The sequence below is a fragment of the Alosa pseudoharengus genome, unplaced genomic scaffold (assembly GCF_046254945.1).
Source record: "Alosa pseudoharengus isolate Yale_2024_CS ecotype anadromous, Long Island Sound unplaced genomic scaffold, YU_APseudo_1.1 YU_APseudo_1.1_scf_23, whole genome shotgun sequence".
Lineage (NCBI taxonomy): Eukaryota > Metazoa > Chordata > Actinopteri > Clupeiformes > Clupeidae > Alosa > Alosa pseudoharengus.
The window spans coordinates 22,709,494-22,736,551 of NW_027468685.1; the positions used below are offsets into that span (position 1 = coordinate 22,709,494).

The following is a 27,058-nucleotide window of genomic DNA, read 5'->3' on the forward strand; positions in this document are numbered from 1 at the left end:
CCACTGGCAAAAAGAAAGGGAAAAGAAAAGTTTCTTTACACGCCCAGTTGCTCTGACCACAAGCACTAAAAATACACAAACAGAGTGACACTGCAGTTGGTTTGGGGGAAAGGATAAGGATAGAATCAGTCACACACACAGTACTTGATTTTATAATTGTTGGAAAAAAGAGAATACAGACAATACAGTTATTCTGTTGTTATAAATTGAATTTCCCCTGGGGATCAATAAAGTATCTATCTATCTAAAGCAAGGTGTCAGTTTGCATATGATGACGATAAACTCAGAGGAAAAATGGTGTCATTGAATTATCATATAAATGATTGAATAAATTATTTCCCAAATTATTATTTATTGTTTATTACATGAGAAACATAGACACATTTCACTCCTGTCTTGAGATACATGACATAAATGGAGCGACTGTTCTACCTCAAGGTTTAAAAGAGCGGTCGCAGGCAGCCAGTGTTGATTTGAATGTTCTGTAGCTTTTTTTAGTCATCAGTAGGAATGTTCATCCCTGTGTCAGACATGTGTTAGAGAGGTGTGGTGTTATTGGCACATGCCCTGTGAATCTCTTGGGGCGATGACATGTGCTTATGTGTACATTGTAAACCACCATTTAAGGGGATTATAGCTTTTATCTCATCAGGCGATATTGCAGATTATTTTGAGTTTGACCCTTCATGGTATTGATTCATTGTACTTGTTTTGCTTTGTTTATTTAAATCCAACTCAGACCAACAATATTTTCTATTGGATTAAAGCCAGGAATCCTTACACATCAAAACTTGCTACTAAATGCAAATTGTTTAGAGGATGTTGTGCAATAAGATGCCTTAAGACACCAGCATTACAGTGAGGTATTGGAGGAGGTAGTCTGATAATGGCTAGACTGGTAGATAGATAGATAGATGAAGTTTATTGATCCCAGGTGGGAAATTACTTTGCTGTAAAGGAGACACTATTTACAAAAGACACAACTACAACCCATAAAGATTCAGATAACATTGTGTACAACATGTGATGTGTAAACACTCTGTGGCACCTATGATAGTAAGGACAAGCTACTGAAAGTCAGAGGCTAACATCACAGGTCCAGGAAGTAAAAGTCCTGCCATATATTCTTTGTGAACTTAACACAGGTGCTATCACTAATTATCTGATCTACCTGGCTGCTAATTAGAATGAGCTGGTTTACTAAATGGTTGGATCAAATACTTGGCATGGACTTTTACTTTCTGAACCTGGGATGTCCCCCTCTGCTGATGCCGACAACATTGTTTTCACAACCACCTCATGCTGGAAGTTGCATGTTCACATGTCTTCTTGTATCATCACAGTATACATACTGTATATGCCTATGTATGTGTATATGTATATCTGTATGTATACAGTATATGTGTACATTCTGTTCCTTTCCTTGAAAATGGGTCACACAGTATTTTCCCACTAGTAGCCCAATGGTATACTTTCCAGAAAACAACAGATGAAACACTCACTGTCTTGAAGCACACCCATATCATCTTCTGACCAACAGAGCACCCCATAGGCAGTCGATTTGTCACACTATTGCATGTTAATTAAAGATGAGAGAAACATCCACCCTATGAAGTTACAAATACTTCATATATCACTATACTTAATCATTTGTCATTCATAACACAACTATGATGCTATCATTAGAGCTACATATTTGTAATGTAGCAAAATGTGGACAAAAAGACAGTGAGGGGTGAGATAGAGGATGGGAGGGTGCATCTGTGTATGTGTCTATATCTTTGTCTAAATGTACGCGTGTAGTTGAGTGTGTGTCTTGAAGGATGGAGGTTGCAGAACCAGTTTGATTTCAGGAGTATCACAAGCTACTACAGAATCCTACAGAAAATGGCAAAGAGTAGCAGCTGGTCTGAAATATTCAGCCCTGAAGCTCTATTCTGATTGTCTGGATATGTTGTGAAATGTCACATTCCTCAACTTTCCCCTAAAGCCCACAAAGCTTCGCTGCAAACCAGTTGCCATATTTGAGGGGTCCATATCACCAAAAAGAAATACGCAATGCATAAAGACGAAGAGAAGAGCAGGTGCTTTAATCAGATAAGAATGTGTCTGAGGTATTTTGATACAAAACAAGACAGACAGCAGAAGTTTTGTTGGGTAAAAGTGACCTGGGTGTTAATACTTATATCTATGCAATGCCTACAGGAGATAACTGATCCGAGGCACAGTGTATTTGTATGTATGGAGATAATCATGGTAGAGAGAGACCTGCCCATGTTGTAAGGTCACCCAATCGCTATAAGGACTTTTGAAGCCACAAATGCTTATGCTGAATAGCTTAAACAGAACTGACATGTTACTCTTCTCAACAGAACCAATGTTGCCGGGGAAAGAGGTGAAGAGTTGTGGCTTGATGTCCCTGTGGACCAGACCAGAGTGTCCTTATATGGCACAGCCCCAAGGTCAAAGGTTAGTTGACTGTAGATGAACGCTGCAAATTCAACACACTGCTTCCAAGGTAACACCATAATGCCATGAGCCTTGCACTTCTCCCAAAAGTTATTAGGAGCTACAGCCTTATAATCGTCCCCTGGGGGGGGGGAATCTCACACAAACACACACACTCACACACACACACACGCATGCTCACACACACATTACACACACAGCAACAGACACCAACTTGCATGTGTAGACAAGGGAAATGCTACAGATGAGAAATACTTTTAATTCCACATGGATTCCACAACTTCAGTTTCCCATGAGAGTTTTGACATGTTGTTTATCTGACTGTGTAATTCCCATCTTACCTATGTGTTACCATTACCCTTGCTTGCTGTGTCTTTCACCCCATCACCACCTCACCTCAGTGAAGTCCTTGTCGCTACATCTTGTGTGGACTTGCTCCGCAAGGCCCATGTTTCACACCTACATACTCAGGGAATAACCTTTACTATGACATGCCACAAGATACCCTGCACTGTATTCCCCAACAGTGTTGTTAACTCAATAAAATTGCAAAGCTGTACTCAAAGCTGCCATATTGTTCAGGCACCACAAAAGTTTTAAGTTCACTCAACTAGTTTCCCAGTTATTGATTATTTTGAAAAGATTACCTCTTAGTATATGAGTAGAACTGACCCCCAAACTCATTTATTTCAAGAGTGGATTGAAATTACGTCTGACGTAATAAAGACGTGCAACTTCATTGGTTAGGTTCATATCAACATGGCAAATAACCTAATAACCTACACAAACCAACATAAACCAATAACAAAATCGGAAATCCCAATGAATTGTGAATTAACTAGTCTACGATCGATTGTGGCAGTTAGTAAATTGATACACTTTGACATCGTAGGCCTAAGACTAATTGTTTGCAAGGACTGCTGCGCACCCAGATGTAGGCAGGCAAGCTGCAAGCAATCAGTGAGATGATCCATCTATCATCAGACTGCTACTACACAAAGGTAAGAACGCGCCTTAATGAAGGTGTACTTTGTTTATTTATTTGTGTACCGTCTTCCAGCGGGCAGACCTCAGCTAAAGAGTAGGCTATGTAAGAGAGACCTTTTGCGGGCTAGCTGCATGTTTTATAGCGAGTTAAGTAAAGTGTGTTGTCTGAGCTGTCAGCCAGCCAGCTAGCCAGCCTGTTGTTGCACTACTTTAGTGGAAACTGGACAGACAAACAGTATGGTTTAGCATTACCAAAGATCCTTTATTAACAGTTTCTGGTGTGGCCTACTTTGGCCACGCAGGTAAGACACCAAAGCAACGTTTCATAAGTTGGAAATCAAACACGACACGCACAAACAGGCAGCGCACTTTTAAACATTTTATTAGTAGCCTACCATAAACTGCCATAAGCTATATGGTTCGCATTAGCTGCTAGATGTAATGCAAAGTAACACTGCAGGGTAATTCTTCAACTATGATACTTTTCTTGTCCTTGGAAGAAAACTAAAAAATATTTAGACTACTTTGGTTTTTGGTGGTGGAAATGACATGGTGACGTGGTGGAAATGGCATTGCCCTAAAAACACAGTTTATTTGCTTCATAGTAGGCCTACTAAAGAATCTAGTAGAAAAAAACATCATAATTACATAACGTATGGCAGGGACGCATTTTTTTGTTTTAAATCTTAATGCTTTTAAATCTTAAATTTGTCTATGTATGTCATGTCATCTCCACCACACTTTGTCATTTCCATCACAACACATATTTTAAGTTAAACATGTAAAAATAATACAACATACAACATTTCTGGAAAATGTATATATTTTGGCTGAAATGTGTAATATTTAATAAAATACATTTGGAACAGTAGATGTTATTTTTGCTTGAAAACACACGTTTTGTTGTGTTTTGGAAACATGTGATTGGGCAGTCGTGGCCTACTGGTTAGGGCTTCGGACTTGTAACCGGAGGGTTGCTGGTTCGAACCCCGACCGGTAGGAACGGCTGAAGTGCCCTTGAGCAAGGCACCTAACCCCTCACTGCTCCCCGAGCGTGGCTGTTGCAGGCAGCTCACTGCATTGGGATTAGTGTGTGCTTCACCTCACTGTGTGTTCACTGTGTACTGAGTGTGTTTCACTAATTCACGGATTGGGATAAATGCAGAGACCAAATTTCCCTCACGGGATCACTTATACTGGAAATGACAGTTAGACTTTTGGAATAAAATGTCAAAAATATATATTATTCAAGTGAAATCTTTACAGCCACTATAAGGGGAAGTTTCTAGAAAGAGTAGATAATTAAACCATGCAAAAAGATTTTTACTGAAAGATGTTACATTTTCTGAAAATTACCAGGTCAATGAGAGCCATAGTTGAAGAATGCTACTGCAGCAATAGCATATGTCTTATATTAACGTCAATTCCAGTTTTGTTAACACGGATATAAGCCAAGTTGTAGTTCCGAACTTACTGACAATAGCCTAAGCATGATCAATGGCAACGTCTGACTCTGATAGGCCTGCCTATACAGAGAGATGAAGAGACTGTCTGACTGACTTTTGTTCAAAAAAGTGAAATAATACTGTTCATAATATTTTTCACCTCAGGACCAGATGGCTGTGTGACATGTTTTCAGTTCTGTGCAAGGAACCACCATCACACCATGGTAAGTGATAACTTATTTGTCCTCCATTTACTAGTGTCACAATGTAGCCAACGTGTAGCCTATATTATTATAAGTTATAGGGATATTTTGTAAGCATTTATTTACCAATGAGAATAGCCTAGCCTAATGTTATCCCTTTGCATCTCTCCACAGGGATACAAAGGCTAGGGTTGAGTGATGTTTTTGTATCAAAGAAGGGATGACACCTTAGACTTTTAGGCATTTTCAAAATGTGTTGGCTATGCAGGTCATGTGCATATCAGGAGTGTGAAGGAGTTAATCTTGTATTTACATGTCACCTGTACTATAGTCTTATTTAATATATGCATAGGATTAATATTCTGCTGATTTGTGTCTTCCCCACAATCCCTCTGTCTTTCTAGGAAGACGTCAATGTCAACAGCAGAAGGAAAATTACTCTGCAGGCCCTTCCCATCTTCCTGTGGGAAGATGGATTTTTTAAGACCTGGAATGTAAGTTTTTGATTAAATTGTGTGTCCTCTTTCACTCTTTCTTCTTTTTTACTTTGTCTTCTCTATATATCTCTATTTCTATTCAGCCCTCTTTGATACTACCTTGCAGCCAAAAGACAACAACCACAACCATCTTCCTAGCCACCAGAATAGCAATTAAATAATACTACAGTAATTCACCAAGAATGTCATATTTGGGAATTTTACCTTAACTTTTCATTCACTGGTATTTCATATTATATTAAATACACATGTAGTGTTTTTCATTGACTACTCTACTCATTAACTAATTACTGTCATGTTCTTCAGGCAGAAGAAATTGACCTGCCAGACTTCTCCGATGCAGCTGTAGCTATTCTCACTGTCTCGGGTGATACAGACTCCCTTGTGAAGTTTGGTCCTGCTATCCATTCTATAGTTCTTGACGGATATATTGTTGTGTGTGATATAGCAGAGTTGACAGAGACATAATTTGGCGATTTGCCTTAATTTATGCACTTCATCTCGATTATCCAAAGCAATTGTCCTACACATTTCATTTCATTCAAAAAATGATAATGGGTTTGGAAGACCTGAAGCGGTTACCTCCTAGACTGCTGCTTAGCCTTAAAAATAAATTGCTGATGATGGATGAGTAAGCATTCTGTTTTCCAAATCTCATGGTTGGTACTGCCAGCATGTTAATACTCAAGCAAGCAATGGAGCTTTTTCGCTTTTATTTATGTTGGCCTATTATTTTGTTATTTGAGTATTACCTTTGTTGAAGTGGTAAAAGGTTGTTATTTCTTTGATGTTCTGTATTAACCACATTCCTGGGGATGTTGTTCTGTTAGAATTCTAATGGAATTCTTAAATAAAGGGAATCTGCATTGAAATTGTCTTTTGAGTAGTTTTTTATTTGAATCATACAAATAAAATATTTTTGATTTTGAGGTAAATAGTAAACCCAAACAGTCAAAAAATGTGTTTCAATAGAGTGAAGTCAACTTAAAAATATAAGAGACTGAAGTGACAATGTTTAGGTTTGAGAAACTGAATGAGTCATGGTGATAACATGAATATATTATTAGGAGTGATAACTTAAAAACATAAACTCCATTTCCAGTGTCAATTTTGTTAGTTTTAACAATGGTTTCAAAATGATCAGGTTCATTGAACTTATCAACAATTTAAGTAGCGATTACTTAAAATGTTTGTTTGTCAAATTATTATGTTTCAGTTCATCAACTTCCTAAAAAAATGAGTGTGAATAACTTCTAGTTTAGAGTAGTAATTACTTAAAATATTTGTTTGTTGAAATTATTTGTTTTAATGTTGTTCATTTTCTCAAAGATTTGGAGTCTTAAGAGCTTGTCTGACTAATGTGACAATAACTTAAAATATCTATTTCTCACATTATTCTTTTTAATTTTATCCTTGTCCTTAAAGATTTTGAGCATTAAAAAAAGTCTCATTTTAAGTAGAAATTACTTAAAATATTTTGTAACATAGCTAAATATTTTGAGGTAATCAGTTTCATCAAACATTTTGAGTTCATTGAACCTGTTGGGGTTTACAGTGTGGTTAGATGAGAGAGGCAACCCCCTTCAGTAGTACCTGCCCAGGTTAGCATATGTTGACATTGGATATGAACCCAGTATTAGGCTAAAAATGAAGGGTTAGGGGTGGGATATAATCATGATCCCTGATCCTCTTGTGGACACCTAAAACATGCAGCTAACTCTAAAAAGTGATGTGTTAAAATGACACATTGCTGTGTGTGCTCAGGGACAACACATTTTGTGTCAATTTTGTGCCTTTTTGAGTGAAAGGTTAAAGACAAATTTCAGCTATCTAACAAAAAAAATCCTGTATTTTAAACTGTCTTTCACCCAGTCAGCCACACAATTCAGCTATCTCCACATATTTGCTGTGTTGAAATTGACACAACATGTGTTGTCCTTGAGCACACACAGCAATGTGTCATTTTAACACATCACTTTTTAGGACAGAATCTACTGCCGTTATGGCACTGGACAGTGGTGTCTAGCATCCCAGACCCACACTCCTCCCCATGCCCAATGGGCTAAGAAACGTAAGACCATACAGTATATATATAAAATATATATATTTATAGGTATAAGAAATACATAAGACCATATATATATTTTCAAAGACTGTTTAAGAAATAAATGGTATAGATAGTAAAGCATGAACCTTCAGCCAAGTCAAGCCTCAACAGCCTTTGTCAGCAAGACCAATGTACCTTTTAGGCAGGTGTTATAACGAGTTGTTGCCACATATGAAAACAGGCAAGGAGATATGGAGAGGAGGAAAAGCTGCATATGAGCAACTTGCATATATGCAGAAAAACTATATCATGTACATAGCTGTCATGGCTGAACAATTTGCAAAAGATATCTAATTGCGATTTTTCTGACAGATATTTCAATTTGATTTGCATTTAAGTCGAGATTCAGTTCGAGATTCACTATGTAAAGCATGTGATGAAGCATTACCAATTAAAATAACTATCTAGCCTACTAATTCAAGGATGAAATTTAAATACAAATTACTTCCAAATATAGCTTTAAGATGGGCGACATTTGATTAGTCAGCATTCGGAGCATTTGGTATCTCTGATGAGCATGACTCTAACACTGACATAAATTTGAAAAAAATACATATGACATTATTGACAACTGGGTTAGAATTGCTAGCTGCACAATTACAGTTTTTCTCAGTCGCTTTGGTGCTTTTCTCAGATCAGAATGAAAATTCTCATAACTATTAGTTCAACCTCCACAACATTTAGTCATTTGTGCACATCATAGTAGCAATTTCTCCTTCCTATGAACAAATTGCAAATGCTTTTGTACATGTATCAGTTGCTTTGTCATGTCAGTCAAAATTAACTATACTTATGGATGCTGAATAGTCGTTCCCAATAAAACTAATAGTCTTCATTTCATTGCTTGAGTCATTACATACAAAATTGGTGAACTAGTTATCAAATTCTGTCACAATGCTGTAGAATTGCAAAGAGCATATACAATACAGTTTTTCTCAGTCGCTTTGCTGCTTTTCTCACATCACTATTAACATTTGCACAGCAGTTAGTGCATTTCTCAAAACAATTAGTGCAAACTGCAAAACCTAGTGGATGACCTGCAAAAGCACGTCACTTGCTCAAAATGGATAGTCCATTCCTCAAAAGCAAGTATTTATGTCAATGAAACTGTCAGTGTAATCCATCCACCATCGTTTATGAACAAGATAGTCAAATGGCTTTGTCATGTTTTCATTATGACAGTTCTCTCAGTGTTTTCCAATGCAAAAAAAAGGTCAGAACTCGGTGACACTACCTGAACATGCCCAAGACAGCACTATACAGTAATTGTACAGCCATTTGAAAACTACAGTAAAGTTACACATTAGGGGAGTAAGTGAGTACAAGACACTGAATACGTACATTTTTACAGTATGCTCTTTGCAATTCTACAGCATTGTGACAGAATTTGATAATTAGTTCAACAATTTTGTATGTAATGACTCAAGCAATGAAATGAAGACTATTAGTTTTATTTGGAATGATTATTCAGCATCCATAAGTATAGTTCATTTTGACTGACATGACATAAGCAAATGATAATGTTAAAAAACAGCAGAGAATTGTATGAAAGCAACTGATACATGTCCAAAAGCATTTGCAATTTGTTCAGAGGAAGGAGAAATTGCTAGTATGATGTGCACAAATGACTAAATGTTGTGGAGGTTGAACTAATAGTTATGAGAATTTTCATTCTGATCTGAAAAAAGCACCAAAGCGACTGAGAAAAACTGTAAAAATGTGAAACGTACATATTCAGTGTCTTGTACTCTCCTAACTATACCAATTTCTAACTTTACTGTAGTTTTCTAATGGCTGTAAGTACTGTATAGTGCTGTCTGGAGCATGTTCAGGTAGTGTCACCGAGTTCTGACCTTTTCTTGCATGGGAAAACACTGAGAGAATAAACTGCCATAATGAAAACATGACAAAGACATTTTACTATCTTGTTCATAAACGATGGTGTCAAGACTTCTCATTTTGATGACACTGGCAGTTTCATTGACATAAACACTTGCTTTTGAGGAATGGACTATCCATTTTGAGCAAGTGACGTGCTTTTGCAGGTTATCCACTAGGTTTTGCAGTTTGCACTAATTGTTAAGAGAAATGGACTAACTGCTGTGCAAATGTTAATAGTGATGTGAGAAAAGCACCAAAGCGACTGAGAAAAACTGTAATTGCAGCCTTTGCTAATTGTATTACTTCAAATCATGATGTCGAATCGATATCGGTTCATGTTTCAGTCCTAATAGCTGTGTTTGTTATGCTATTAATGAATCAGGTGTGGGTTTACACCCACAGCGCCATTATGACGACCACACAGCGAAGCAGTGGTCATATAGGTTTATTTTATTGATTTTGTGTGAACGATTAGTTGAAAATGACTAAAGGTTCCATAGTGCAATACTTGACGCACAGTGGCATTGACTGATTCTGATTGTGAGTCAGTCAGTGTATCATCAAAACTAGTTTTAGCAGAGACTTTCTAATAAGGAGACACAGCATTTAAAAATCTTCCATAGAAATGCATGGGGTTAGGTTGTAATGCCAATATGGAAGTTGTTTACACATCACACCCCTTCCGTGGCAAAACGTCAACATGTGAATACATTGAGTGTTGGGAAGACATCGTGTCAATCATGTGTTGTGATCTCACCGCTGTAGCAAGATTGGTGTCGTGAAGCCTTGCGCACATGCATTTCTGCCGATAAGTGCCCAAAAAGCGTTGCAATATGGCCGCCGAGTGGAGGGACTTGCCTAAAAGGACTTTGTTTTTATTTTAAGCTCTAAAAAAACGATAGTGTGTTTCTTGGAAAGAATGGTGTTGTTTTTTAAGTGCTCTTCTCTTTTTCACTGATAGATGGAGCTAGAGGAATGTAAATACAAAGCTCACAGTGAAATCATTCATACATGAAATCAGGACTACAGTAACTGGAGGCAGGATTTTCCTCATAATACTATAAAGCTTTAAGGGCACAAAATGTAAAAACAACAGTGTAAAACAAATTGCACTGTCCAAAATATTACAGTAATGTGTATAATAACATAAGAAAAATATAATGTAACTTATGTAAATTATTTGTTTATCCAATAAAATGTACATTGAGTTAGCCAACAATACATGTACAATATACAATCATGTTATCTTGTTAAATAATAAATACGCTGATTACTATTATTCTAGCATAATACTATGTGAAAAGTTGACATGGTCTCAAAACAGACTATGAATCTGTAGGTGATAATCTGGAAATAATCAGGGCTTTGTCTGACAGCATTTTTAGGGTTTAAATCCATTCAAAGGTTTATGGTCTACTTCCAAAACTGGAAGAGCATCAAACCTGTTTATCTGTACAATTACATGCAGTTTGATGTTCAAGTTTTGTTATGCAAGCTGTCAAGCTGTCTTTTGTTATTTACCCCTCAGGGAATGAAATGCTCACCATTACTAGTCAAGAGGTTTAAAGGATAATTCCGCAAACAATCGGTTCTACCTAGCTTGAGGTTGCTATTGCTACAGAGTGCTACACTCTGGGGGCATGTTCATAAGCCCCCATGTTCATGCCCCCAGAGTGTAGCACTGTAGCTGCCTGGAGCTAGGAAAACAGATTATTTTCGGGGGTTTTATTTTCATACCAACAGTACTTGGAGACCTCGAAAAACAGATCTGAAAAATTGCGGGAATTCTCCTTTAGGTTACTGGCCTTAGTGTGGTCATGAGCTTCTGTATTAAACCAGACAAATGTGATTTTAAAAAATGTGAAATAAAAGCACGCAGGATGTTTTTTTTTTTTTTATTCTGAGAGCATTCTGAGCCTATGTTGCTTTTTTCTGTCTGTCAATTGTGAGCATGTTATTTCAAATATACACAGTAGAGATGCTAAATTCCTAGTGAGGATTTCACACAGCAGCCAATCACCAACCAAGCCTATTTACCATCACAAGCAAAATCACTAATAAAGCAACCTTTGTGAGTAGAAAACATCACCAACAGAATGTCCATGTGACATTTGTGTTTGGATGTGATTTTGTTTTATTGGATTTATTGGGGCAGCCGTGGCCCACTGGTTAGCACTCTGGACTTGTAACCGGAGGGTTGCCGGTTTGAGCCCCGACCAGTGGGCCATGGCTGAAGTGCCCTTGAGCAAGGCACCTAACCCCTCACTGCTCCCCGAGCGCCGCCGTTGAAGCAGGCAGCTCACTGCGCCGGGATTAGTGTGTGCTTCACCTCACTGTGTGTTCACTGTGTGCTGTTTGTGTTTCACTAATTCACCGATTGGGTTAAATGCAGAGACCAAAATTTCCCTCACGGGATCAAAAAAGTATACTTATCTGTGTGTGCTTGTCTATTGACTGGCCAGGATACTTGTGAATACATCTCTCTCTCTCTCTCTCTCTCTCTGTTATCTCTATGTGATATTCCAGTTTTTGGGGATGCCTCTCATTTAGGAATTCTGAAGCACTCCACCCAGATTCTAGCCTTACTGACAGATAGAACACTCCCTTCCCTGGCCTTCTATTCTCTCCTGTTATCAGTGGGTGCATGGCATGCACAGTTGTTCTAAGCAAACTATAGTTGTTGCCTTTCTATCTTTTTATCGGAGAATAATTCCTCCTTGACTCAGACAGGATATACAGTATGAAAACATTGTCAACATGCCCCACCCTACTTGTCTCAAATGATAGAAGTTTATGGGTGCCTGCCTGACTCATGTCCAGGGTGAACTAAGTTTGCCAGATTCTAAGTCAATATGCATTGAGCCCATTGAGAGCAAAGGTGGGGCAATACTAAATGCTTTAAATTATTTGTATGGATGACTTATAGTTTCAATCAGTTTGTTTTCATAAAATATTTCTCTTTCTTTCACTTTGCTTAACTCAATCTCTCCATTAATCATGTTCACACCCTACTGTATGTCAAATCCAACATGACAAATGAATACTGAATAATGAGACAGGTGAGAATTCAGTACCATCTGAGGGCACCAAACCAAACCTGTTTTGTTTGTGATTGTCTAGTGTCTACTCACCGACATATCAAATTCCTAAGTTGTACAGCTAAAGTCTTCAACAATAGTTGTTTTATTTTGAGATGAATACATGAATCCTTAAGACTAGATGTGTGAATATATATATAGGCTATATGTGATGTGAATATATGCTTTGTTCAAGGTTCCCACAGGTCCTTGAAATTCAAGTTTCAAAAACATTGATGTGGGTCAATTTATACATCTTGTTTAGAAAAGAATAATCTGCCTTCATTGTTAGAGCATGATTGAGACGTGTTGTACAAACTCTCAGTGTAATAGTAACTAGATGTACCGCATAGCGGTACGAAATATGACCGCCGCTCAGTCCTGTACATCCATTCCGTGAAAATAAATCATATTAATGAATTTGTCTCCATCTTCTACTCCATCTCCCACTCTTGAAACTTTTGTGTATGCTTGTTTGGAATGTGTGTTTGCACACATTCCGCACACAAAGTAGCCTACTGGCGCTGCAAAGGTGAATAGATTTGTTTCTGGGCCAAAAAATTTGTAGCATTGTTATAAAACCTTTAAAATCTCTAAACAATCACAAGTAGGGCAGTTCATCACAGTCCGTCCATTGCAACTGGACTGATGAAAGGTACACCTGTAGGCTACATTGTATTTGGGAAAAGCAGAAGGTAGCAGCATAATGTATTTATTTATTTATTATTAAACAAAACAATCCCTGTCAGTTCCATGCAGTTTTCAACAGCTATCAAGAAGAGAGGTCATGTCATGGATTTTTGTGAATGTTTCTTGTTCTACATATGCATAAGTTTAGTCATCTAGTTCAAATGATATTCAGCTTTATTGTCAATGCACAAATTAAATACCAGTAGTCTAAAACAAAATGCCGTTTTACCCAGTGGTGCAAATAACTGACATGTCCAAAAGGGCCTTCATGAAATGCGTTGCGAGACTGTTCATACACATTTTAACGGGCAAAGTTGAAGAGCTACTGTCCGTTATTGTTTGTGCAAATAATATGCGGATTCATGTTCCCTTGCATTTTGCAACTATGAGGTCCATGGTTAAGCTCAATCTTTTGACGCAATCTTTTGATTTTCACCCAGCCTAGTCCATGGTAGGCGCCCAATAGAAATGTTGTTTAATTTTGCGATTGAGATATCCACGCACTGGCGCCCCCCCCCCCCCTGCGACGTGTTCGCCCCCCGGTTTTAGAGCTATTCTAAATGCAAAAATGCATAGAGGGAGTTATGACAAAACCGTGACTGTTAACAAACTATAAGCTATATAAGGTAGGCCCTATGCTAGGCCTATTACACAACACAACTTGTCACTAGGCTATGCTGGCGACCCAAATAAAATCTCCTTTGGAACCAATGGCTTACACCTTACAGTATCAAGCTGCCACCTCTTGGCGAAAAGTTAATAGTTTTGCATATCAGTAGTAATACATTTTACGTAGCTGTGTGAATCACGGAAAGGGCGAATGAAGTGGACACTTCTAAATGTAACCCAACCCACTGTACAGTTCAAGGTCTGTGGCTAAAGCAGCCATAATGAAAGCGTTATCATTGTTTGTGCTGTGTGTGTTTCACTAATTCACGGATTGGGATAAATGCAGAGACCAAATTTCCCTCACAGGATCAAAAGAGTATATATGCTTATACTTATACTTATACTTACTTATACTTACTTATCTCTCTGAATCACTCACTGTGACTCTGTTTCTCTCTTTATTTGTTTAGAAAGCACACCATGCCTCAATAAATGACCTCAAGAAACCTAAGAAATTTGGCACGCTTTTGTTCAGCTGGAAGAAAAAGAAGGGCGGTGCTGCAGCAGATCTCCCTCAGCAAACATCGGCGTCAGAGGTCTGCATGGCCAGTGAGGAGCAAGGGGAGGAGGCGCAGGCTAATTTGATGGTATCTGACCCAGGGGAGCCCTCGGGGACAACACAAGTGGGAGCAGAGCCAACCAAACTCACTCAGGGTCGTACTAACCCTCTGTCTACTCACACTTACCAATCCCAAGTCCAGGATTCATTGACCGTCTCCACTCCCAAAGAGAAAACAGTGGAGAGTTTTTCGCTCCAGTTAGAGGAGAGTTTTAGTGACCAAGCTAACATTGCTCCTCCTGCCTGGATGACCGTCAACACTTGGGGAAACATTACAGACAGATCCACTGGTCCTGTTCATGAGGATGACAGGGAGCCTTCTCTCCCCCATACTGGCCCTCTACAGGCTGAGAGCCCTGAATACAAAATGGTCTCCTCTGAGAGTAAACCTGCTGCTCTGCCATGTAAGGCTGTCCTTCCACTGACAAGATGTGAAATAGTAGAGGCCAATAGCACCAACATGGGTGAATGGATGACAGGTGCAACTCTAGCTCAACCAGAGTCCTCTGCTCTCTCATCTAGTGAGTCACTTAGCTCTGCCACTCTAACTGAAACCAGAGCCTGCACTGGTAGTCCCTCTGACCAAATCGGTCACACTGAGTTCGGCGTCGGAATAGTTACTTCCAACAATGGCCAGAGTCTCACAAAACCTGGCACCTCTGCCAAGCTTGTCTCTGATGTTACTGTTCTAAATGCTGACATCAGCATTCCCAAAACAGACATTACTGATGTAGCTGCTAACAGCACTTCTAACTCTGCAGAAGTTCCTACTGACATGATTTTTTCAAATAATGACACCACCATGTTGGAATGTGAAATCATTGAGACCACAGCGGACAACACCGATCCAGATCCTGACATAATCAATAATGCTAATAGCACTGACATCAGCATTCCCGACGCTGACATCACTCTTACTTCTGCTGACATCACTGTTACCACCTCTGACACCACAGAGCTTCTGAGTGCTGATGTCACAGTTCCTAACCCTACCATGTCCTGTCCTAGCACTGAAATCACTCCTGCCACCACTGACATTAATATTCCCAATATTTCCACTGTTGGCCAAAGTCTCATAAAGCCCTGCACCTCTGATGGTGACAAGCTTGTCACTGATGTCACTATTCTAAACACAGACGTTGTCATTCCAAAAGCAGACTGTTATGATGAAATTGCTATCAATAATAGCACTTCTACTGCAGAACTTGCCGCTGACGTGATTTCACCCAGTGCTGACACCTTGATCCCAGAACTTGAAATCACTGAGCCCACTGCTTGCATCACCACTCCCAATCCTGACAAAAATGGTTATGCAATCAGCACTGACATCAGCATTCTTAAGGCAGACATTACTGATACAACTGCAAGCAGCATTTCTTACTCTGCAGAAATTGCTGCTGACATGATTTCTCCAAATAATGACACCACTGCTGACATCACTACTCTTGATGCTGACATAATAAATAATGTTATCAGCACTGATATCAGCATTCCCGACGCTGACATCACTCTTACTTCTGCTGACCTCACTGTTACCACCTCTGACACCATAGAAGAGCTTCTCAGTGCTAATATTACAGTTCCTAACCCTACCACGTACTCCCCTAGCACTGAAATCACTCCTGTCACCACTGACATTAATATTCCTAATATTTCCGTTGTTGAGCCTGTTGTTCCCAATGCTGACTCCACATCCGATGATAATGACAACTCTTCTGTTGCTGCCAACATCACCAGTCCAGAAAGTGAAATTCCAGTTGTCTTGTCAGACATCCCATTTTCCAGTGATACAGATATCTCCAGTACTGATGTCACCTACACTGAAGCTGACACCTCTGATAGTACTGCTGACACTGACCTGACTTCTTCTGTTAACCACAGTGATATCACCCATCCTAATGATGACACCATGCCTCTGCCCGAAGAGCCTTTGAAGCTTAGCTCTGCAAATGTAATTTCTGCCCCTACTTCTTATGTCAGTGGAAATGATTTTGAAACTGAAACATGTCCCAGTAAATTGCCTCAGCATAATCTCTGTGTACTTGACCCTTCAAACCCTGAATGTCCAGGCTCTGAACTTGAACCTGCTGGTTTGACCTGCATCCCCCATGCCAACATGCCCTGCAGGTCCACATTTGCCAATATAAACCCCCTCTTCTCTCATACTGTCGCCTCAGAGTCCCATAGCATCTCTACAGTTGAAGTCCAGGTAGCAATGGTGAAAGAACAAGAGAGCACCATGGGGATTGAAAAGCACATGGATTATGAAGCTGAGGGTGCAGAGACCAGAGCAAGTGCTCCAACAGATCCCAGGAATATGCCAGTGGAAGTGGGCAGAAATGAAGCAAAGGATGGAGAATCAGACGACAAGACCTGCATGACTTCATTGGGTTCATTGGCAACTGAAGAACGTGTGGAAAACAATGAGAGCTCTGACAAGTCAAGTGGAGTTGATGAACACCTTGCAACACCAGCATTGGAAGACGTAACTGGGTTTGTTGGCATAAAGGGCCAACAGAGTACAAAAGCGACATCACATGCCAAAACCTTTTTTCAAGAGAGCATGGAGGCGCCGACTGACATATGCAATGTTGATAAATCACAGGTGGGGATTGAGGATGCTGTCACTGGTCAAAAAACAGTGCTTGTGGATGAAGCCATAGCAGACGCTGCACAACATAGCAAGACAGAATTAGCTTCTCTGACAGATCTGAAAGCTACTGAATGTCATGTGCCTAGTCCTCAGAGGAACAGCTTTGCGGGAGAGAAAATAAGTTATGCTGCAAATCCACTGATGAGTGACAAAGCAGAAGGCGTTGATGGACATCAGGATGTGGTAATCACCAACATTCCTCAGTGTCTAAACATAGAGCTAGACACTGTCTGTTCTGAACATGCAGAAGTTGATGCCCCCAGAGTTGTCCCCCAGAGTTTCGACGAAACGCAAAATAGACAAACAGAAGATGCATTCAGTGGTGTAATGGACAAAAGGATTGAGGTCAGGACAAGGGAAACCACTATGGTCAGCCAGGTGGAGGTGAGTGAATCTATTTTGCCTGTGCAAGTGCATCAGAGAGGTATTGACCCGAAGGAAATCACAGAAGAAATGTGTAACAATAATTGCTCAATGGATGGAGAGAGCCATATACAACAGGAGGTTTTGTTACAAACAATTGGGGAGATGAAACAAGAGGAGGTGGAAGGGGGGAGGCCTGTGCACAGCTCTCTCATTCTTCCATGGGAACCAGCCACACCGGTCGCTCAGGTGTGCGAGGCAATGGAATGTGACCCCACCCCTCCTTCCCAGGAACTCGGAAAGGAGAGGGTGGGGGGAGCGTCACTCAACAGTTGCTGCCTGGCAACGTTCCCTGACTCTGGGACAAAGCCCCTCCCCCAAGCCCGGGGTAAGATAACAGAAAATGAGTGTAGCGTGGCGGGGGCAGAATCCACCAATAACCTGCCCGAGACCCACCCCAGGCCCACACACCTCACCGGCCGCGCAGCAGACGCTGACCAAACGCCCCCCGCAAACACGCGACTCCCTGACACCGAAAAACAAACACACCGACACATGGAGGCAGAAACACACACGCGGCCAGCAGGCACACAAGAAACACCCATCGCCGCTAGTGCAGACACACTCCCTGCCACAGGAGCAGTAGGGCAGGGCAGCCTTGAACAGCCCACACAGTGGCAGGGTGAAGCGCCCAGCACCACACTCAGGCACGCTGCCATCACTACAGAGGCTTCAAGCTTGGCGCTCCTCAGAACTGACCCTGGGACAGAGGCTGCCGTCCCCTGCATGGTTGAGCCTGGAAGCAGTGCATTCTCAGATGGGCTGGCGGGCACAACTCCTCACCTGACAGACACTGGACTCCCAAAGCAGCACAGGTACTGTAAGGCATCAAGTTTGTTAGCTGTCACTTATATGCACTGTCATGGATCAATACACATGAGATGCTGTCACTGGCAGTTAAAACTGAGTTTCAATATTTTAGTATTTGTCAATATTTTAATAGTTTAATTGTTTAATTAAATTCTGTTGCATTTTTCTGTAAATGGTCTGTAAAGGGCTGATTTGCAAGTACTCATGAAATGGGAGTGAGGTGTTTTCCCAGTTTAAGCATGTTTTGTAAAGACCCCTTGATGTTTCATACAGTGCTATGTTCTGTGTGAAATGTGCGTGAGGCACAGGACTCTCACACTACCTTCAAGCAAGTCATCTGATAAACAATGACATTTTATGTGTTTTGGCTGCAAAATTAGCTTACTTTTCACCTTGTTATGAGGGAGCATGTTATTGGAATTCTCGCGCATGTATGTGCATTTTCACTACACTCACATGTCATGAAGTCTATCACCTGTCAGATTGTGTAAATTCAGCAACTATAATCTTCAGCGAGAGTGGCGTATGCATCGGTGTATGCATTCAGGTTTTATGAGCTGGACTTTGGCCTCCTTGGAAGTGGGCAAAGCTAGTTTTATGACCCCACGTTGTATCTCCAAAGTACAGAGAGTGGGTCACAACTGAGGGTAGATATTATATGATAGGCTGGTGAATTAGGTTTGGGCCCAATAAAGAATGCCAAAGGTGCAGCCTCACCCTTTGATGGATGTGCATGCTTGGATGCACCCCGAGGAGCTTGAGGGTTGTCCTTCGAGGGATGGGCCCCGGCACAGTCAGATGATGTGTCATGGCTAAGCAGTTGATGAGTCCAAAGAGTTTTTTTAACTGACGCATGAAGAGAAATATATTCCTTTCATGAAATACCTGATAAAAAGATACAGCTGATAGATATTCTATTCCTATGCAGTGATAAGAATAACCTGGGCTTTGGGTGTGGATACATTATATGGTTTTTTGAGTTGGTTTCAATTTTACTACGGTAGGCTTTTCAAGCCTTTTTTTCAGTTCAAAGCATTAAAGGTACACTATGCAAGATTTTCACCTTTACGTAGCCCATTTGATGGTAAACGAACTTGGCACATTTTTCACTTAGCATGTGTAACTGTAGCGAGTCGCTAACTGAGAAAACCAGCCATGCAACTTCAAGAACAGCAGCCCGACAAATCTTGTGATGCCTGTTGTTAATCTTTCATCTCCACAACAAAAGCATTTCCATTAACAGCAGAGTAAAATATAAATATATCACGACTCTAGAGGGAATACCTAAACCTACATAGTTACATTACATTACATTACATTACATTACATTTGGCTGACGCATTTTTAGCCAAAGCGACTATCAACATAGTAAACAGTTTAAGTTTTAAAGCAATTCTCAACAATTTTAGGACAATTAAAAAAAAAGGTGGAGTACAGTAAGAATAAGTGCATCAGTGAGTGCTGTTTTTAACAGTTACGTGTCAGTTCAAGACGGCTGGTAAGTGCTAGGATCAGCAAGACTTGTTGTAAGTGGTGCTATGAGAGGAGATGTTCTCTAAAGAGCTGGGTCTTCAGGAGTTTTTGGAAAATGTCCCTACCCTTGTAGGAACTGGCAGTGTGTTCCACCAACGAGGAACAACAGATGAGAAAAGTTTGTATTGGCCTGAGCGTACCGGTGGTAGAGCTAGACGTCATTCGTCTGAGGAGTGCAGCGGTCTAGAGGTAGCGTATGTCTGTATGAGGGCATTTAAGTAGGCGGGAGCAGAACCGGAGACTACTTTGTAGGCAAGCGTTAGAGCCTTGAATTTGATGCGGGCCGCCATAGGTAGCCAGTGTAGCTGGATGAGCAGCGGGGTAACATCTGCCCTTTTGGGTTGGTTGTAGACCAGGCGTGCCGCCGCGTTCTGGATCATCTGAAGGGGTATAGTATACCATAGTATACCTTTAATACCAACTATTGAAGTGCCCATATTGGATTTTGATCTCTGCAATATAGGGACCACAGATACGACGTAGAGAAAGTATCTGTTATGATATAGGAGAGGTGGAAATCTGTGGAAATTCTTTTAATGATATCATCAACATTTCACATCCAATCAACATTCATCAACTAAACTCACAATGACAACTCACTGAGATCTCCAGCCATACATCCACCAAGTATGATGTTGATGACAGGAACAGTGGCAGAGATATGTGAAAAGCATGCATGCACAGTCACACACACACACACACACACACACACACACACACACACACACACACACACACAATAGCTGCACCGTTGCATCACTAGTAATGTATTATTCGTAAATCCTTATGTAGTCAGATTGTCTTTATGTAGTCGGATTGTGAAAGTGTCAGTATCAGAAATGTAAAGAATATGGCATGATTTCTTTGATTTACAGTTTTGGAGGACTACTTTCTTAGCGACAGTTAGAGAGATGAGCAAGGGTTTTTTGAAGTGTTGCGTAATGTGGATTTCAGAAATGTCATCACTGTGTTGCGTTTTGTGTCCACTCTGGTGTATACGGGGCTCCCGTAACACAGTAGAGATCGCTACTCCTGTTGGTGTTCGTCTTCGGACTGTGATAATATCACAGGGTAAAAGAGGAAGTATCTTTCAGTGTGGGTGTCTGGTGCGGGGGCCCCTTTTCGACGGGTTTAGGCTGTACAAGAGGATTGACTTGATGGAGAGGCTCTCCCTATCTGAATCAAAATCCCTAATTTGGGGTTTAGGGGCTAAGGAAAATAGACCACTTCAGAGTCTCTCTCTATCTCTTAGTCGCTATTCCCTGTTCCCTTCGACTCGTACTTCAAAATGTGGTGAACTTCACTAAAAAAGGAAGACATTCAGAGCTGTATTTGCCATAGTTGTTTGTCATCAAAATCTGAGAGAGGGTAAAAACTCACTACAAACATTCGTCTGTCTGTCTAGATCGGAGGGAAGATCAACTACCCTATTATTTTGGGAGCTTTGTCAAATTGATATTAAGGCTCTTTTTAAATGACAGTTCTTGTAACATATAAGAACGTCAATTGACCAAAACGGATCTATAACAATTTAGATTCTATCCATAAATACACTTGTATTTATGAGACAGATTTCCGTATCCTCGCTTGGGTGTGTGATGTGCATTTAGACCACAACGGGTCCTAGACTTTAGCTTCACAAACAATTTGACGCGCCAAATAAATTTGCAAAGCCTTTTTGGTTTTTTGTCTGCCCTGGAGCATAGGACTTTCCTTCCCGAATGCCTGGCTGAGTTCACTACTCCTGTGTATGTCAGTGCAGTATGTTTTTTGCCCATATACAGTGTCTTAGAAAGTAGCCCTCAAACGGACGCCTTACTTACCCGGAGCGAAGTCAAATCTTTGGAGCAGAGGCCCTATTGCAAGGCATCCGGGGGTTCTCAGCAACACAGGAGAGGCAGAAAAATTCGAAAAAATTGTACAAATTTTTACAAACTCCTAATCAAAGGTTAGGATTTTGACTTTTATTAAATACAAACAAAAAATACAAGGATACAAGAAGAACAAAGAACCCTGAACAAGGGGCCGCTCTCTTTTTATACCCCTCTCGGTCAGGCAGAACATGTCCAAGTTTGGTATTATGTCTTACCATGAAATATTGGTTCTGCTTTTTTTTTTGTTTAGTTGCCAGTCAGCTTTTTTTTTTGCTGACAAACAGTTTCTTACAGCTGGTACATTATGTTATTAGATTCTGTCTTTACATTTTGTTCAAAGCACATCTCATTTAGCATAACACACTTTTATTCTAACACAATCTTTTTATATCTAAGCAAACACATTTTATGTTTCAAGTAAATATTCCTTAAGTCTGAGCAAAACAGTTTTATAAGTCAAAAAAGTTTTATAAGCAAACTTTCTTTTATGTTTAAGAAAAAAACTCTCTAAATGTAAGCAAAATTATAACAGGTTATTCTAGCAAAAACAATTTATGCTTTTAATTAAGAAAACACACTTCAATTCTAAGCTTCTAAGTTTAAGTCTAACTTGTTTCACACTGGTTGTCTATCATTATCTCGCCGCATTTGCACATTTTTATTTGTTTTAGAGCAAGCTGGATTTAAGCAATAATATGACTAAAAATATTTTAATAGCAAATTATGATTCTCATTATTAATTATTAGCACATCTTCACATTTGTATAGTCACGCTACAACTGGACAAACTTAATCACAGAATATATTACAATAGAAAAACATCATGCACATAGAGAGAAGCAAATGTCAGCCTTTGAAAACACCTGGTCCCCTTTTCTATCATTTTTAAATTCAACAAAACCATAACCCCAAGCCCCCCCCCCCTTCCTTGCCCCCCTCTCTGTCTTTATCTGTTTGTTTGTTTGATTGTTTGATTGTTTGATTAATTCATCAATTGTTTAAAAATTATTTATTTTATTTAACTTTATTTCCTCTTTCCTCCTTTACCCCCTACATTCACCACTCTACACATAGACACACACTAGCAACACCCAAACATAGCATGTTACCAAAGCCCTTTCCCATAACCCGATCATGACCACTCACAGACCTTTCTACTCAATTACAAAGAACTGAGTCCCGTCCTGTCAGTTCTGTCATCGTCCTGTCCCACTGTCTGTCTCCGTGTCTGTCTGTCTGTTTGTCCGTCTATCTGTCTGTCTCTCCGTCCCACTTGTCTATCTGTTACCTTGTTGCGTTTCATGTGTTTGATGTTTCACTTCACATGGTGCTATATGATTCCAGGGTCACATTAATGGTTGAGGTAGGACAAATTGTGTTTGCATTTGAAAAATATATTACTTAATTAAAAATAAAGTTGTCCTCCGAAGAGGGGGGGTGGTGGTGGGCCAAAAAAAAAAAAAAAAAAATGAAATGTAAAGAATTGTTTTCACTATCAAGTATAGTTTGACTAGTATGTTGATGGAGTAATGGGCGGGTCTAATTGTCGATTGACGGCCATGACAAGTCATGGGCCTTATCAGCTGGTACATCTGAACCCACACCTTAGAGAAAGACGTTATCATGTCAGTTTTGTCTGTCAGCTACCTGACCCCCTTAGACTCCCCCACAAAAAAAGAGAAAGAAAAGACAATGAGACAGAGAGGGCTTATGTCTGAATGTCTTCCTAGTTTTAATATCATTTGAAGTTTCAAAGTCATTTTCTCTCCCTCCCTCCCTTAGAATATATTTATATATGATTGTCGTCAATATGTTTATATGCAGAATAACCCTGTGTCCAAGTGCAACTGACTTGATTAATTAAAGGTACAGTCCACAATTCTAATCCCATACAAGTCAAGTTTCTAAAACTCGTGGTCCCCTAGCTGTCCATGCACTGTTTGCACTCAAAAAGACTAATCCAGTGCAGGCTTAAACATAGAAGCCTGGGTCGAGCATTAAACATCTCAGCCAATCAACACAGTGCTTCAGAAGGATAGAAGGGAGATGTAATTTGATTGGCTGTTGAGCTCATATATCAACAACCTTTTGGGAAGCTGAAGCCAAATCTTTAGCCTACCTTTAACCAAATCTTTATCTTTAACTTTCAGCTATGAATGCATAGCATACATTGGACACAACACAGTGAATGGTAGTGATTTTATGAAAGATCCATTCTGTGTGTATAACATATCACTCACAGCAGTGGCATTGTGCCTCTGCGAACTGGTGCTTCAGGTATTGCTCAACTCCTTGCAGTAACAACAGAGACATTGTATTGCTACTGGTGTGCTGGTCTGGTATGGTGTATAAAACCACAACTAATTCAGGTTGCTGGTTGGCGAGACATTGCTGTTAGCCATTTATGCAAAGTCAGCATACTTGAGTTATGAAACGACGTGGGAAAGGCATCTAATTGCTCATCATGCAAATCTCTGGGCTGTGCACCCTCAGGGTTGTGCACCCAAGGCTCGTATTTATAAAGGTGCTCTATGTTTAGCAGACACTTTTGTTCAAAGTGACACAGCAGCGGGTTCAGGAAGTACTCATAATCATACTGCATTTTGTTGGCTTTGTACTTGTACTCTGCACAATGACAATAAAGTTGAATCTAAAATCTGAAAAAAAAAGAATTTTGCTGCAAATTTGTAAATCTGCTTTCACAATTTACATTAAAGGTGCAGTCAGCGATTGTGCAGGAAGTCGTGTTTGTTTATGTTTATATTTAAATGTATTAGCAATTTAAATAAGCAACACACAAAACACCATACATTATATTTTGACCAAAGACTAAAGGAAACATACCAGAGAGTAGCTCTCCCCTCCCTACCTTTAATTTCCCCTTGGGGATCAATAAAGTATCTATCTATCCTCCCTCCCTCCCTATTTCCAGAGAAACTCCACGAATGGTTTTGTTTTTGTTTGTTAGCCTGGGCTGCCTATGGAAACCATTTTTTACTGTGTACAGAATGGGAAGCTTGTGGTCATGAGATTATTGCTGAATGTGACAAAAAAAATTTTATGGGTTTGAAATTGAGTAAAATTACTGACTGTGTCTGTTTCAAAAGTTTTTTTCAATTTTAATTTTTATTATTTATTTTGGACTGGGGGTTAATTCATGCCATAATGACCAAAGTAGAATAACCCAAAGCAGAAACAAAAACATAAAGCAACTGTTTCCATTATGTCCACAAGATGGCATGCAAGGCGTGGTGATGTTAGCATCCCCAGGAAGGCTGCTTTGTTGGTTCATTGGTTGGGCATTCAGACTGCTGGCAGTATATATGCCACTGTGAAGGAGGCATTATGGATCCCTGGTATGTGGCCAGTTTCTGACTGCCAATTGTGCATTGCTGTTGTATCCAGTGTCATGTTATGTAATGTTATATAGGCTTGGTATATATCTACTAACCAGGCAATGTTTCACAACTCTCGCAAGATGTATCCTGGTCAACGAGACCTGAAGTTGCCAGGCTAGTTTTCCGATGCGGGTCGCTAATCAGATATGCTCTATGGCTAAGTTAGGTGAATGACTCCAATATTACAATTTTGTTTACCATCAAATTCGCTTTGAAGCTGTTATGTTAAAGTAAAACACTTGCATAGTGCTGCTTCAAGTTTTGTATTAATCTTTTATGCCAGCAATAGCAGGTGCTATTTTTTATACATTATGTGATAGTGTTTCAACTCATAGTTACAGTTTTTCTCAGTCACTTTGGTGAATTTCTCAAATCATCATTTCATTTTTTCCACAACAGTTGTTTCTCAAAACAGCAAGAGACTGGATATGTGTACGTTTTTACCATACTGTTTTACTGTACTGTTTGTACTGAAATTTAAATTTAAATTTAAAACATAGAAAACACCTTATGACAACTAGTTCTACACTTTTGTATTTAATGACTCAAGAGATGCAGGCCTATTTGTTTTATAGGACTATTCGCCTTATTCACCTAGCAGCCAGAACGAGTCTACAGGGTACACTTGCCATTACACCTCAGTGCAGCAGATGGTGGTAATGCACTCCGTTTGCAAACTGCAAAATGCACATCCCCTCACGGAGGTTAAAGAGAAATTATAATGTTAGTGTGAAGGGGAAAAAAGCGTAGCCACTGTGCTTTAACAAATGTCAGATATAAAGTCACACAGGAAAGGCCTTAAAGGCAGTTAGGACAAAAACCGCGCGTGTGAGAGAGAGCGACATTTTTGTGAGATGAAATACAACAAAAATTTGAATAACTACAGATCCACACATGCACAAACACACATACATATTCATATACTGTACAACCTCAAGCTTACAAAAAACACAGACACAGACACACACACACACACACACACACACACACACACACACACACACACACACACAGATCATTCCTCACCCAGCTAACACTTTTGTGAGCACTACTGAGGGGGACCTTTTGTGTCCAAATCCTCTTAGCGCCAATGGATTGCCCAGAATGCGGATGGATGATCCTGTGTTGACAGTGAGACAATGATTAAGGCCTTCTTTTCTGACCTTCTGAGGACAACACTGTTGACTCTGGCTGCATTTACCACCAGTGACACACTGTCACAAACACACACACACACACACATACAGAAAGATTGTTTTAAAACTGTCTCTGTTAGGTGGACAGATCGGCAGTCTTCATTCACACATAGTATACGGCTGGAATGAGAGGAATACATTGGAACACAAGTTTCAGTATACAAACAGCGTTTGAGAATGTCAACAGCTCACATTATCCCCGCCTGAAAAACAGCACCTGTTTGTCGGCACCTGTGTCGTGCGAGATCTGCGCCTCTGATCCGTGCCTCAGCAGAGTTGCTGGCAGATATCTGATGCTGTGTTGCTCAGCGATGCCCTGTGGAACTCAGGACGGGAACACAGGACTGTGTTCTCTCTCCGTTATGATTGCAGGATTAGAAGTGTTTACAAAGCATTCTAGAGTTTTACAGTTATTCTGCCATGCGAGATGGAAAAGTACTAGATAGGAAACGGTAGACGTGAGAGTGTGTGAGAGTAAGAGACGGAGACAGAGAAAGACAAGTAGGAGGAGAGAGAAAGTGACAGAAAAAAAGGTTCCCGTCAAAGAAATATTAGAGTAATTTGCCATATGAGTCATCTGGTGTCCT

The 27,058-nt window shown here is 40.0% G+C and overlaps 1 protein-coding gene and 1 long non-coding RNA gene across 2 annotated transcripts in view; both read left to right on the forward strand.

The window, feature by feature from the left end:
* Nucleotides 1–27,058, forward strand: part of crybg2 (crystallin beta-gamma domain containing 2) — a 54,551-nt gene that overhangs the window by 1,588 nt on the left and 25,905 nt on the right. The window contains exons 2-3 of the mRNA XM_076302074.1: nt 2,373–2,469; nt 14,436–18,475. Of these exons, the coding sequence (XP_076158189.1) occupies nt 2,373–2,469; nt 14,436–18,475 (4,137 nt within the window). The remainder of the gene's footprint in view (nt 1–2,372; nt 2,470–14,435; nt 18,476–27,058) is intronic.
* LOC143140919 (uncharacterized) lies at nt 3,085–6,455 on the forward strand. The gene is made up of 4 exons (XR_012990705.1): nt 3,085–3,470; nt 5,067–5,125; nt 5,509–5,598; nt 5,908–6,455. It is a non-coding gene; the product is annotated as an uncharacterized LOC143140919 (long non-coding RNA).